The sequence below is a fragment of the Mixophyes fleayi genome, chromosome 10 (genome assembly GCF_038048845.1).
Source record: "Mixophyes fleayi isolate aMixFle1 chromosome 10, aMixFle1.hap1, whole genome shotgun sequence".
NCBI lineage: Eukaryota > Metazoa > Chordata > Amphibia > Anura > Limnodynastidae > Mixophyes > Mixophyes fleayi.
The window spans coordinates 91,640,961-91,654,058 of record NC_134411.1 but is presented as its reverse complement, the minus strand read 5'-3'; the positions used below and the strand labels follow the sequence as shown (position 1 = coordinate 91,654,058).

At 42.5% G+C, this 13,098-nt stretch overlaps 1 protein-coding gene across 3 annotated transcripts in view; it reads right to left on the bottom strand.

Annotated features, from left to right (window-relative positions):
• PLCG2 (phospholipase C gamma 2) overlaps positions 1-13,098 on the bottom strand; it is a 124,368-nt gene that overhangs the window by 71,214 nt on the left and 40,056 nt on the right. For all 3 annotated transcript variants that reach the window (XM_075189156.1, XM_075189155.1, XM_075189157.1), the window contains exons 5-9: positions 10,436-10,483; positions 6,762-6,846; positions 6,542-6,625; positions 5,704-5,747; positions 4,962-5,034 (exon numbers count right to left, since the gene is read on the bottom strand). In XM_075189156.1, coding sequence (XP_075045257.1) covers positions 4,962-5,034; positions 5,704-5,747; positions 6,542-6,625; positions 6,762-6,846; positions 10,436-10,483 — 334 coding nt within the window. The remainder of the gene's footprint in view (positions 1-4,961; positions 5,035-5,703; positions 5,748-6,541; positions 6,626-6,761; positions 6,847-10,435; positions 10,484-13,098) is intronic.

Genomic DNA, 13,098 nt, shown 5'->3' with positions numbered 1-13,098 from the left:
TGTGGAGAGGGAGGGGGCATGTATTGTGCAGAGGAAGGGGGGGCATGTATTGTGCAGAGGAAGGGGGGGCATGTATTGTGCAGAGGGAGGGGGGCATGTATTGTGCAGAGGGAGGGGGGCATGTATTGTGCAGAGGGAGGGAGGAGGCATGTATTGTGTAGAGGGAGGGGGGGCATGTATTGTGCAGAGGAAGGGGGGGCATGTATTGTGGAGAGGGAGGGGGGGACATGTAATGTGTAGAGGGAGGGGGGGCATGTATTGTGCAGAGGGAGGGAGGAGGCATGTATTGTGTAGAGGGAGGGGGGGGCATGTATTGTGCAGAGGAAGGGTCGGCATGTATTGTGGAGAGGGAGGGGGCATGTATTCTGCAGAGGGAGGGGGGACATGTATTGTGTAGAGGGAGGGGGGGCATGTATTGTGCAGAGGGAGGGAGGAGGCATGTATTGTGTAGAGGGAGGGGGGCATGTATTGTGGAGAGGGAGGGGGGGACATGTAATGTGTAGAGGGAGGGGGGGCATGTATTGTGCAGAGGGAGGGAGGAGGCATGTATTGTGTAGAGGGAGGGGGGGCATGTATTGTGCAGAGGAAGGGTCGGCATGTATTGTGGAGAGGGAGGGGGCATGTATTCTGCAGAGGGAGGGGGGGACATGTATTGTGTAGAGGGAGGGGGGGCATGTATTGTGCAGAGGGAGGGAGGAGGCATGTATTGTGTAGAGGGAGGGGGGGCATGTATTGTGCAGAGGAAGGGGGGGCATGTATTGTGCAGAGGGAGGGAGGAGGCATGTATTGTGTAGAGGGAGGGGGGGCATGTATTGTGTAGAGGGAGGGGGGGCATGTATTGTGCAGAGGAAGAGGGGGCATGTATTGTGCAGAGGGAGGGAGGAGGCATGTATTGTGTAGAGGGAGGGGGGGCATGTATTGTGCAGAGGAAGGGGGGGCATGTATTGTGGAGAGGGAGGGGGGGACATGTAATGTGTAGAGGGAGGGAGGGCATGTATTGTGCAGAGGGAGGGAGGAGGCATGTATTGTGTAGAGGGAGGGGGGGCATGTATTGTGCAGAGGAAGGGGGGGCATGTATTGTGGAGAGGGAGGGGGCATGTATTCTGCAGAGGGAGGGGGGGACATGTAATGTGTAGAGGGAGGGGGGGCATGTATTGTGCAGAGGAAGGGGGGGCATGTATTGTGCAGAGGAAGGGGGGGCATGTATTGTGCAGAGGGAGGGAGGAGGCATGTATTGTGCAGAGGGAGGGGGGAAGGCATGTATTGTGTAGAGGGAGGGGGGAAGGCATGTATTGTGTAGAGGGAGGGGGGAAGGCATGTATTGTGGAGAGGAGGGGGGAGTCCAGGAGGACTCCCAGAAATTCGGGAGTCTCCCTGGCATTTAGGGAGAGTAGGTAACTATGCATTAAGGGCGTGACGAGGATGTGCCGATGAGAGCAGATGATTCAAGTCTTTTTCTTAAGTAAGTCTGGTTTCAGCCACTTGCACCAACTACAGGGCAGGCAGAAGTGCCGACTGATAGTGCTGACTGACACGGCCTAATCTTTCTATTAAACACTACACGTGTACTTACCACTAGCTAGTACAGAACATGTGTGTACAAGGAAGTTTTACTATATAAACGCAGATCCTTGTGCATATACGGCGGCCTGTTCTACCCGTCTTTATATCAAGTAACATTTAGACACAGGGGCAAACGCAGGATTTGTAGAGGGGGGTTTCCACACCACGCCGCCAGTGGGCGTGACCAGCATGCATGGGGGGGTGACTATAATTTTAGACAGTGCTTGGCTGCTCTCCAACTCTTCCTATCCCTATAATATACATGGGCAATGCTGCGTGCACCACTGTTAGGTGCACACAGCTCTCCCTTTTCAAGCAGAGTCGTGTGAAGCGGGGGCAGGGTCCAGCCACCTCAATTATACAGTGCCCCAAAGTTGGAGGGGGGGTTTCAGGCACTAGGAAACCCCCCTTGGTTTGTCTATGAGACAGAACATACTTACACCCAGATTCAAATGGAAACATATCCTAAGATCCGTCTGGTTGGATTGTGGTGGGAACTGCGCTCAATTTCTGTTCTCCATTATAAAACGCAAGTTGCCTGCAGCTTGCGTCCATACATGAACCAGGCTAAATATTTAAAAGGCCCTGGACGATTGGACCTATGTACCAACCATTCATATACCCAGCTGTTCATCAACTTCCCAGCGTGCTGTAAGCAAACAGTAGTTGTAGCTCAACAACAACTAAGTTTTTAATTCTGCCTTACGGATTCTCAACCAGACAGGGTTAAAAAGAAAGGACGTGATGAACAAGGTTATACAAAAGTGCTATAAATGAAAGGTACACCTCTGTGATGTGCTACAATGGTGAATAAGAGTCAGCCAGGGATCTCTCTATCTATGGGATCAACCAACGCACAGAGGGGCCACGATAAAAGATTGCCAAGTTGGAGCTAATTACTCCATGCAAATACGAACACAAAGGACGGCTCTGTGTGTTCCCAGCAACTCATCCTGCCGAGAGGACATTTAATTTTCATATGCAAAGAAAGCATCACAAAGTAATCTCGGTCTATCTTGACAATAATGATGGTCTTTGGGTGGCATTGTAGGTGCAGAGAACAAATCATTCTCCCAGCGCCAGCTCCAGTTTTATTTGCATAGAAAATGTTAAATAGCCGCAGAGGGCTGAATGGAGCTCCCCTGCTGCACAATGTACGACTGCAAAATAATCAAAACTCGCTGTATTTATCAGCCTGGCAGCGGTCGTAATAGGGGACGCTGTTTTGTCATTTAGATTATTTTCTTCAGTTTGCATTTTTCAAGTTTAAATAATTAAATGCACCAACAATTACAGCAGCAAATGGATTCATAATAGCCCCGTTGCTGGCTATGAGCATCCTACAAGTTTTTGCTAAGGTGCGTGTTACAGTGTTGTATAAATGGATTATTAAAGGAAAAAAACTCTAACCGTAGCCTGGGCGACTAAGGACATACTGCGTTTTTTTGGGTTTTACGACTGGGTAATCACTGGCATTATATTAAACTCCAGTGACATGGTCACGTTTGATATGAGGTGGTCACTTGCACTCGTGGTAGTGGTCAATGGATTAGAAGCAATTGACTCCAATGCGTCCACTTGCAGAGATTGTTATTAAATGGAGCAGATAGCGCCCAAGAGACGCTGCCACTCCACAAACAGTCCAAACCGCAAGCACATATGCTAGTGAGTATGGGGTCATTGGAACTAATAGGGTCCATTCCCATACCTGTTTGCACGCTTTTACAAACATTTGCAAAGTGCTCATAGAAACAGGTATTTTGACATCAGCAGGTACGTAGCCTTAATGACCAATTACTATGAGATAATCTCATGCAAATAAATAACTTCTGGAATGTTAAATACAACAGGTACAGAATTAGGGTCACACAGGGTCTAATTATCCAATAGGTTTACTAGGCAGCAGCCTAGGGAGAAAGTTCTTTTGGGGGGGGGGGGATAAAAGTTTGGGGGATGCAAAATTGTGACGGGGAGAGGTATAAACCAAAACTCATTCTAAAATATAAGAAAATAGTTGTTCTCCAAAGTAAAAATGAAAGAAAAATGTAGTAAGGTTTTAATCTTGATGTCTTCCCATGGTAAAGGCTGAAGGCAATGTGGGCGGGCTCTCAGGAAAATCGAGTAGGAGAGACAAAGACAGCAACGGGCGCAGGTTCGACAAATCCCGCCTCCAACCTTTGAAAAGTTAACTCCGGGAGATCCCGGGCAGGGGGGGTGGTTGGAGGGGCGCGGAGCGGTCAAGCGCGTCATTTTGGCCCCGCCCCCGCGATAATGGCATTTTCACCGCGAATCACGTCATTTTGACGGGTAAGTGGCAGAATGCGGGATACTTGTCTGCTCTCCCAAGAGTCCGGGAGACCTACCCGAATTTAGGGAGTCTCCCGAACATTCCGGGAGTTGGCAAGTAGAATGCTCTAACTTCACATTTTCAGTTTCACCCTCACCAGTGCTCATTCATTTATTCATCTCCTTTACCATATAGTTCTATTGTTAACGAAAACAAAATCTTTAGGGCAACCTATTGCTGGGTGTGACCTCAAACAATTTTGTGCATTTACCATATTTGTACACTGGCTCAAAGCCTTTAATATATGATGGTAGCAAAATTAGCAATGCAGAGTTTAAGATGGATTATAAAAAAGGGGTTTTAAGGTACATTACATTAGGCTGTCATCATTTACATGTTGGTGATGTCTACGGATCCCTACTTTTGTACTGTGAAAAATGCTGGGATGTGTTCTATGAATGAAAGGAGAATCGCTGCAGCCGGCTATCAATCTGCGCCAGTCCCATGCTTGTGATAATGGACAATATTTAAGTTATTACAGATCTAGCCAATACTATTTTATTTTACCTGTTGTTTTCTGGATCAACATATAAGGGATTATCGGACAGGTCGGTGAACATGTATATCGCCCGCACAAAAAATAATTCTTTATTTCTTTAACATTAATAAGGATTGACTGTATTTAGCTGATCGTGTGTCAAAACAGATAGGACTTTTTAAATAATCTTTTATGCCTCATTCCTCATTGACATAACATGCCACTGGCAGTACGAGTAGGGTTCAAGCATAGGAATTGGAGGAGACATAATAGTAAGCATTTCTAGAATTACACTTATGTAAATATCCATTCAGATTGTAATCAAATAAATTGCTAAATTATTGTGCTGATTGGTCCATTGAGAACAACCATTTAAACAGTACCCAAGTCACATTTATTCAAGATACACAGCTTTATTTATAATATAATGAACAGTGACAATAAAAATCTCATCTTGCACTTACACAAGAGCCTTCTAAAATGAGTAGAAAGCACCAATCATGGTCTCTATGACTTTTTACTAGACACCAATATTATTCAAACCTTGGGCTGTAAACCTAGCCACTTTCTCACCTGTTGTTCGTGTTGTAAAAACCTTTGAAAATCATGCAAATGGACAGCCGAGGCATCCGAGCGGTCGACATTTCTGAAAAATACAATTTCACATGTCGGTGTTTCCACTGTCTCTACTTATTACAAATACACTGATGGTTTTGGAGGAACCAAATAAGACCCGACTTTGTTAGCATATTGTAAATATATACATTTAACGAGCGAGATAACAAGACATGAACATTTGCAGCAAATATAGGGCAACCAATGACCAATTAGCGTTTTATCTGATGGACAACACAACACTCTGCTCACAAGGCCGTCTTTTGCAGCCCGAAGGAAACAGAAGGACCGAGGTCTGGACAGAAATACAACAGCAGTATTTCTGTGCATGGTTCCCCGGTATCTGTCTGAAGGGTTGGAACTATAGGAGGTACATGGGGTGCAGTGGCTGAAAGGGGGTCTGGCAATGTCCTCTCAGGTAGAGAGGGGGGCCCAGGAGGCTTCTACCTGAATTTTGTTACGGTACCAGGCACTGTTCTGTCCCTGTCTGACCTGCGTTGTATCGGGTCTGTGACTTGGGGGGGTGGGGATTGGGAGAGTCCCCGCCCTCCGAACTCACAGTGAGACCCAGCATTTGTTAGTGAGGTCAGTTTGGCAGCGAATCAGAATAAATGAGCTTCTCTCTGCAAGACATTACAGAATACACTGAAAACGTCCTCTCAGGCTGCTGAGCCCTAAAGAACATAAATACGTTTCTTACCCCAAAATAAATATAGAAGAGTCTTTCCGAAATTCATCCAGAATCTGGGGAGAAATAAAATATATGATACATTGTAACTTCCGAAGAGAGCTATATTGGAACAGCTATGAATGTGGTGAGCTTTATAATGGAGCCTAAGTCGGGGGCATAACAGCACACCGGGGGTAGATTTACTATAGAGTCTAAAAAGCAAAAGTGGAGGCGGTGCCAAAAGCAACCAATCAGATCCTAGCTAGATCCTAATGTTCTACATTCTAGAACATGATAGCAATCATGTTCTAGAACAGGCTTGGCTAACCTGTGACACTCCATGTGTTGTGAAACTGCAAGTCCCAGCATACCCTTCCAGCAATAAGCTGCTATATATTGGCAAAGCATGCTGGGGCTTGTAGTTTCATAACACCTGGAGTGCCACAGGTTAGCCAAGCCTGTTCTAGAAAGATAAATGATAGCTAGAATCTGATTGGTTGCTACGGGCACCGCCTCCACTATTGCCTTTTAGAAACTATAGTCTACCTCCTGATCTCCGATAAGATTTGATGACTATGTTGAAAAAATAAATAATGTATTTCAACATATGATTGTTAGATTTAAATTATTGTATAATAAATGATAGAGGCCTTCAGTTCATAGAGCAAACTATGTCATAAACAGTTATAGCAACAGTAAAATGTAAAGGCTGTAAGATATCACTACTCAACCTACTAACACACTTAGAGCAAAAAGCAATTTAATATATTGCAAGGTTCAACTGGATTTATTTGTACCTAATATATTAAAACTGACACTTTAATTATACAATAAATATGGAGAAATTAGCAATCAAGTGTAAACTTACTGACTTCTGCTGATCAAACATGAGGTTTTTGTAAAACAAATGTAAATGCTCAAAACTGAGGTCGTCCTTGGGAATCCCAATTTCCTGCGATGAAACAAAATATTAATTGTCTCACAATAGAAGCAATATGGGAGGACAAGGTGAGACTTTTCCCATGTATTGCTGGAAAGCGACTCTCGGCATACTGGGGAAGGCCGTGTGTAAGATAACTTATAGTTACCATCAACTTGTCTTTCAGCGATTTCAAGCTTCCGACTTTAAAGTTGATCTGTGGGAGCATGGTCTTCAGCTCTCGGATGCTGACACTGAAACAGCGGAAGATTCACAACAATTATCACTAAACAATATTGTTCTGATTGGTAAACTAGTAAGATGGGCTGCCCTTCATTTCACGCCTTGATACGTCAACTTATTCAGAGTTCGGATTAATCCAGCTGGAAGGCCCAATGTTGCAATTTCCCAAAACCTTATTGCGCTGCAGGCAGGCCATAATTAAAATGTGCAGACAAATTTAGAGTTAGGGAGGGGTGTTTCAGCTCAACTCTAAATTGCAGGGTAAAATAAATGTGCCCAGTATTTGTGCCTTACATGTAAAACCAGACAGTACCTTCCCTACATGCAAACAAATCAAATTAAATTTGCATCCCTTGCATAATAGCATGGATTGTCCTACTTCACATATGTACCTCTCGGGTGTATAGTCGTGGCCAAAAGTTTTGAGAATGACACAAATATTGATTTTCACAAAGTCTGCTGCTTCAGAGTTTTCAGACCTTTTTGTCAGATGTTGCTATGGTCTACTGAAGTAAAATTACAAGCATTTCATAAGTGTCAAAGACTTTTATTGACAATTACATTAAGTTTATGCAAAGAGTCAGTATTTGCAGTGTTGACCCTTCTTTTTGAAGACCTCTGCAGCTCGCCCTGGCTTGCTGTCAATCAACTCCTGGGCCACACACTGACTGATAGCTGCCTGTTCTTGCCTAATCAATGTTTGGAGTTTGTCAGAATTTGTGGGTTTTTGTTTGTCCACCCGCCTCTTGAGGATAGACCACAAGTTCTCAATGGGATTAAGGTCTGGGGAGTTTCATGGCCAAAATTTTGATATTTTGATCCCCGAGCCACTTAGTTATCACTTCTGCCTTATGGCAAGGTGCTCCATCATGCTGGAAGAGGCATTGTTCTTCACCAAACTGTTCTTGGATGGTTGGGAGAAGTTGCTCTTGGAGGATGTTTTGGTACCAATCTTTATTCATGGCTGTGTTCTTAGGCAAAATTGTGAGTTTAATAAGTTTAATAAGTTTATTCAAGGTAGGCATTCCTTTTCCCAAAATACCTTGTTCAATTGTCCACCTGTCCTGGTTGACCATTGAAGTTACTCCAGTAACATTGACCATTGAAGTGGAAAGATTTTATGGGGGGCTGGTAACAATGATTCCACGACTACAGAACTCACCTGCAAGTCCTGAATATTTGTCAGCAGAGTTTACAATCTAATCAAGCAGAAGACGCCAGAGTCCGATTCAGTACACTGGCTGCAGTTTAATCTAACAGCGCAGGAATATTATTCATGATTAACACAGAATATTATTCAAAGTCATGTCGTTGAAATGCACCTTGCACAGGACATAAACTCTGATTTGTGTGTAACATAATGAACTTGCCACAGTTCCGCGTGCTCAGACATCGTACGTTATTTAGGAATAGGTAGTGTTTCACTGACTTCATGTTTAACCTTTTCTTTAAACACTACTTATTATAGAAACGCTTGTTCTATACAAAGATTTGCTGCAGTATGAAGAGACATTCGGACTGACCCAATTTTCCTGGTTTCTTCTCAGTCTTGGAAATACCTAAAACCTTAAGGAACGGTTTCAAAATCAGTAAATGAGCGAAGGTTCTCATGTCTGGACTCTGCATCCGTCCAATCCAGTTTAGTAGGGGTAAATCGAAGTTTTCTATTCTCCATTAAATCAGACTAGATAAATGTACCCCTCCCGTCGTCTTAGCATAAACAGCGTATTTGTTACATGGGGTTGGGCAGGGTCCGTACATGAAAAAACTGTTTAAAGATATTCTCACATAACACATATTTGCCTGCTCTCCTGGAAAGTCCGGGAGACTCACGAATTTTCGTCAAGTCCTCTCCAAGTGATGCGTTTCGTTGCCATAGCAATAAACTCAATATGCAGCTCACATTTGCTGAAACTTTAATGCAATTTTAATTCCCACAGTCTTATATTCCAGCGCATTACACCTCCAAGCTGCATTTTAGGGCGTAACGTCTTTAATTTTATGGCGATGCTATATTAGCTTTTCTATTATTCATGTAATTCCCTTTAGAGCTCCCTTTTAATGGAATAAATTGGCATGATGCTTATTTCCTGAAGAAAGCAACAATGAAATGTAATTCCCTGAGACGTTTGATTAAACCTCTGGGAAAAAAAATAAAATAAATCCTTGTACTTCCTGAATAACCCTCCCTGGCTTCGAGACCTCCAGGACAATGAAAGAAAACTCTAGGAGAACGAGGATCTGAGCAATCTAATGACAGATTTACGTCATTTCTAAGCTTTAGCCGTCTTGTAGAAACAAAACATTTTTTGGTCCTCTAGCGTCCTGCGGCTCTCCGGTTGCTGTTGGACTACAAGTCCCAGCCTCCCCTGCCAATCTGGTTCTGAAACAGCTGAAGGTCACAGGTTGCCAAGGCCTGCACCCTGGTGATACAAAACTCAAATACATGAACGTCATTTAAAAATTGCCCGCTGAATGCAGCATTATTTATAAAAACCAACAGATCTCCTGACTCAATTCTTAGTATAAACCATAATTGTGCCAGGAACTTAGCATCGTATGTGGCTATTTACTGTCCATTTACTAGAGATACTCAGGCTCGGTTTTCTGAAAACCACACCCACCCGAACTTAGGGGATCCGTGTAGGCTCGCCAGCCAGCTCGGTACTTTTGCGCGTCCTCGGATCTGAATCGAGGCAAAACGTCATTGTTGCATTGTTGAATCTCGCGGATTTTGGATTCCATAAGTACCTCCCTCCCCAGGAGATCCAGTGCCATTGCTCACACAGAAACAGGGTAGCAGTGTTCTTGTCACTCTCCAGTCTCCAGTGACATTGATCAGTGCCATTGCTCATACAGAAACAGGAGGGGTAGCAGTGTTCTTGTCACTCCCCAGTAACATTGCTCAGTGACATTGCTCATACAGCAACAGGAGGGGTAGCAGTGTTCTTGTCACTCTCCAGTGACATTGCTCAGTGCCATTGCTCATACAGAAACAGGAGGGGTAGCAGTGTTCTTGTCACTCTCCAGTAACATTGCTCAGTGCCATTGCTCATACAGAAACAGGAGGGGTAGCAGTGTTCTTGTCACTCCCCAGTAACATTGCTCAGTGCCATTGCTCATACAGAAACAGGAGGGGTAGCAGTGTTCTTGTCACTTGACAAAAATTGACTGGAAATGATTGGAAATTAATGTTATTGAGGTTAATAATAATGTACAGATAAAAAAAAAAAAGAGCCAAATTATGTAATTTCTGCAAAAAAAAAATAGGGATTTTAGAAGAAAAAAAATTGGGATCCAAAACCAAAACACGCGAGGGCGGTTTTGCCAAAACCAAAACACGAAGTTAATCCAGATCCAAAACCAAGACCCAAACCAAAACACGGGGGTCAGTGAACATCTCTAGTATTTACTGTTCATAGTTGACATAAGAGGCAACTGAATAGGGCGGCTCTTGTGGAGGGAGACGGTAGAGGATAACCTCATATTCTTTTTCCAGTGACAATTGTTGATGTCTTTCTAATTGATGATATTTTTAGCCATAGTGCCTAAAGCGGAAAGTGTGTGGCCTGGATCAGGCACGTCAGAATGTCATCTTACCTGTTCTTCCTTGACTGATCCACTGAGTAGACCTGTTTCCTCAACCAACTGTGAACAAGACAAAAGACAAAGAGGTCACGTTATACCTTCGACTACATGTGGTGTTATAAGCTTTACGTTACTTTTTATGCAGCTCTTCTTGTGTCACGTCAGCTGGCGACAGCTATAATAATAGCAAGTCTGGCAGGACGGTCATTCTCTGTGTCACATTTATGTCACTACTCCTTGACAAGATATTAAGTTTTTAAACATTTACACATTAATGCTTATTAAATAATAGTTTACACTTCTTATGCTGTCACCTGTTGGTTTGCAGTAGGAAAGATCTAGTTGTATATTTTTCAAGCTACGATTTTTGAATTCCCAGCGATTTTCTCGGGCGAGTTTAAAATCACTGGTTTATTAACCGGTGATTTAATGTAAAATCGCCGAAGATGTATTTCTTTCAAAATTGCCAATTTCAAAATAGCTGCAAATTACGCTTCCGGTTGTCCCCCATTCCAGCTATGCAAATCCCCAAATGTATGAAACTGTGATTATGCAGACTCCCCCCAGTTTGAATTAAAAAAATCGCCAGATACAACACGCTGCTTTCTATAGTCGAGATTGGCAAACACATCACTGTCAGACTGCAGGGCAATGTCAATATAACGGGAGGCACAATGGACGTTTAAATAAACCATCTTTTATGTTGTAGAGCGGAAAAAATGATTATAATTTTTCTTACAGGGACAATTTATTTCAATAATAAATTAGTGGCTCAAATGTAATTATAGAATAAATGTGTTTTTTGTTATTATAACAGTGGCTTTCATAACCAGTGGGACATTATGTATATTTTTATGATATGACAACCCTTCAAATTTCATGATGGGCTAACCATTAAAAGTACAGTCTTGTGGCACTACAAGTGTCAGCAAGCACATGAGCGCTTCCCACATCAAACCACCAAAAAGTGGAGATGTTGCCTGTAGCAACCAATCAGATTCTAGTTATCATTTATTTAGTGCATTCTACAAAATGACAGCTAGAATCTGATTGGTTGCTATAGGCAACATCTCCACTTTTTCAAACCCGCAGTTTAGTAAATATACCCCATGGTCTTTTCTGGATTCTGCGGTAATTGTACGTACCCCACTATGTGCTATAAAAAGGGGATGACCAAAGAGGCTGCTACAGGAAGAGCAAATTATGTTTCTCTTTTGAAGCCTCATTTCCCCATAGAGTATAAATCAAATTAATATTCTACTGAAATTACCACAAGACGTTTAACCCTGTTTCTTCCATAAGGATATATAATAAATTGCTGGAGGTTTTATAGTTAAAAAGTATTAACTTCCCATCAGGTAATTAAAAAATATCATTAAAATACATCTTAATACATGATGTAAAATTAAATATAATTGAATTTTTCCAAATTATTCAATTTTGAAACAGTGTAATTTTAAAATTGGGAAAAAAAACATACTATTAGATGCTTTCAAAGTATACTTCTCCCTGAATGAATGAATGAATGAGAGAGTGTGTGTGTGTGTGTGTGTGTGTGTGCGCACGTGCAGTGAACTACAGGAACCAATCAGCAGTTAGCTTGTATTTATCTAGTGCCAGTTAGACAATAAAAACAAGCGTCTGATTGGTTACTATGGTTCAGGCCAAATTTTGCACCTTATGTATTTAGTTAGTATAAACCTTGATATTGTAAATGATGGTACATTCTGCTATATTTGTTTGTTTTCCATTCAAAGTGGCCGTGAAGTGGTTTTCTAAAACTAGCCATACCCTACAATTCGTCCATCCAGTTTTAATCATTTCCATCTCAAAAATGTTGACCAAGGAGTTGAGAGAAGCTGCCAATCCCTTAATGTGCAACGGTCACCCACACACTCCGTAGGCAGCCATTTTGAATGAAAACCTCTCTAGTCTTTAGAAAACGGTGACACCACTAAGGCAAATTGTGCACTTCATTGGTGGTGAATTGATGGTTCCTGGTAAATTGATGATATTTTGATTCCCAGTGACCAGATTAGCGGCATTGCATTTAATATTAGTGCGTAGACGACAAAATGGCTGCCTCCGCTGTATGAGGCTGACAGAGTCTGTCCCCAGGAGAGGCTGCAGAGCTGAATAGAGGTGACACTGACAAATCACTTGTCTACAGTCTACTCTAAATTCGCTTCTAGCTGCTGTGAGGCCTCATTTTGAAGCTGTTTAATCTTCTTGAGGGGTGATTGCAAGAAGTCGATTGGCAAACTCACTTCCCAAAACTTCAACAGCTTCTCTGTTGGTTTGCGGTGTAATAAGTGAGTCATCTCCCATCAATTTTATTCAGATCCAATATATAATTTGTGATACTTCCTTTTACTTGTGGTGTAATTATTCACGTTATAGTGACTGTATTCATTGACATATGCCAGTTACTTAAATGAAAAAGATAATTGTGGGTACGGTAAAACGATAAAGCGACTTCATCTTAAAGTGCATTTATCATCAGTAGAGCGTTTGTTTTTAGTAAATTTACGCCCATTTGGCGGCCAATTCTGCGTTGGCCCCGCCGTGGGCAGATCCTGTTATTATGTGTCATTTTTACTCTTCGTTGCTAATCTTTGTTTTTTTAACTGTACCAGTCCGCTGCTGCGTGATTTCTTTAGCATATGATTCAAATT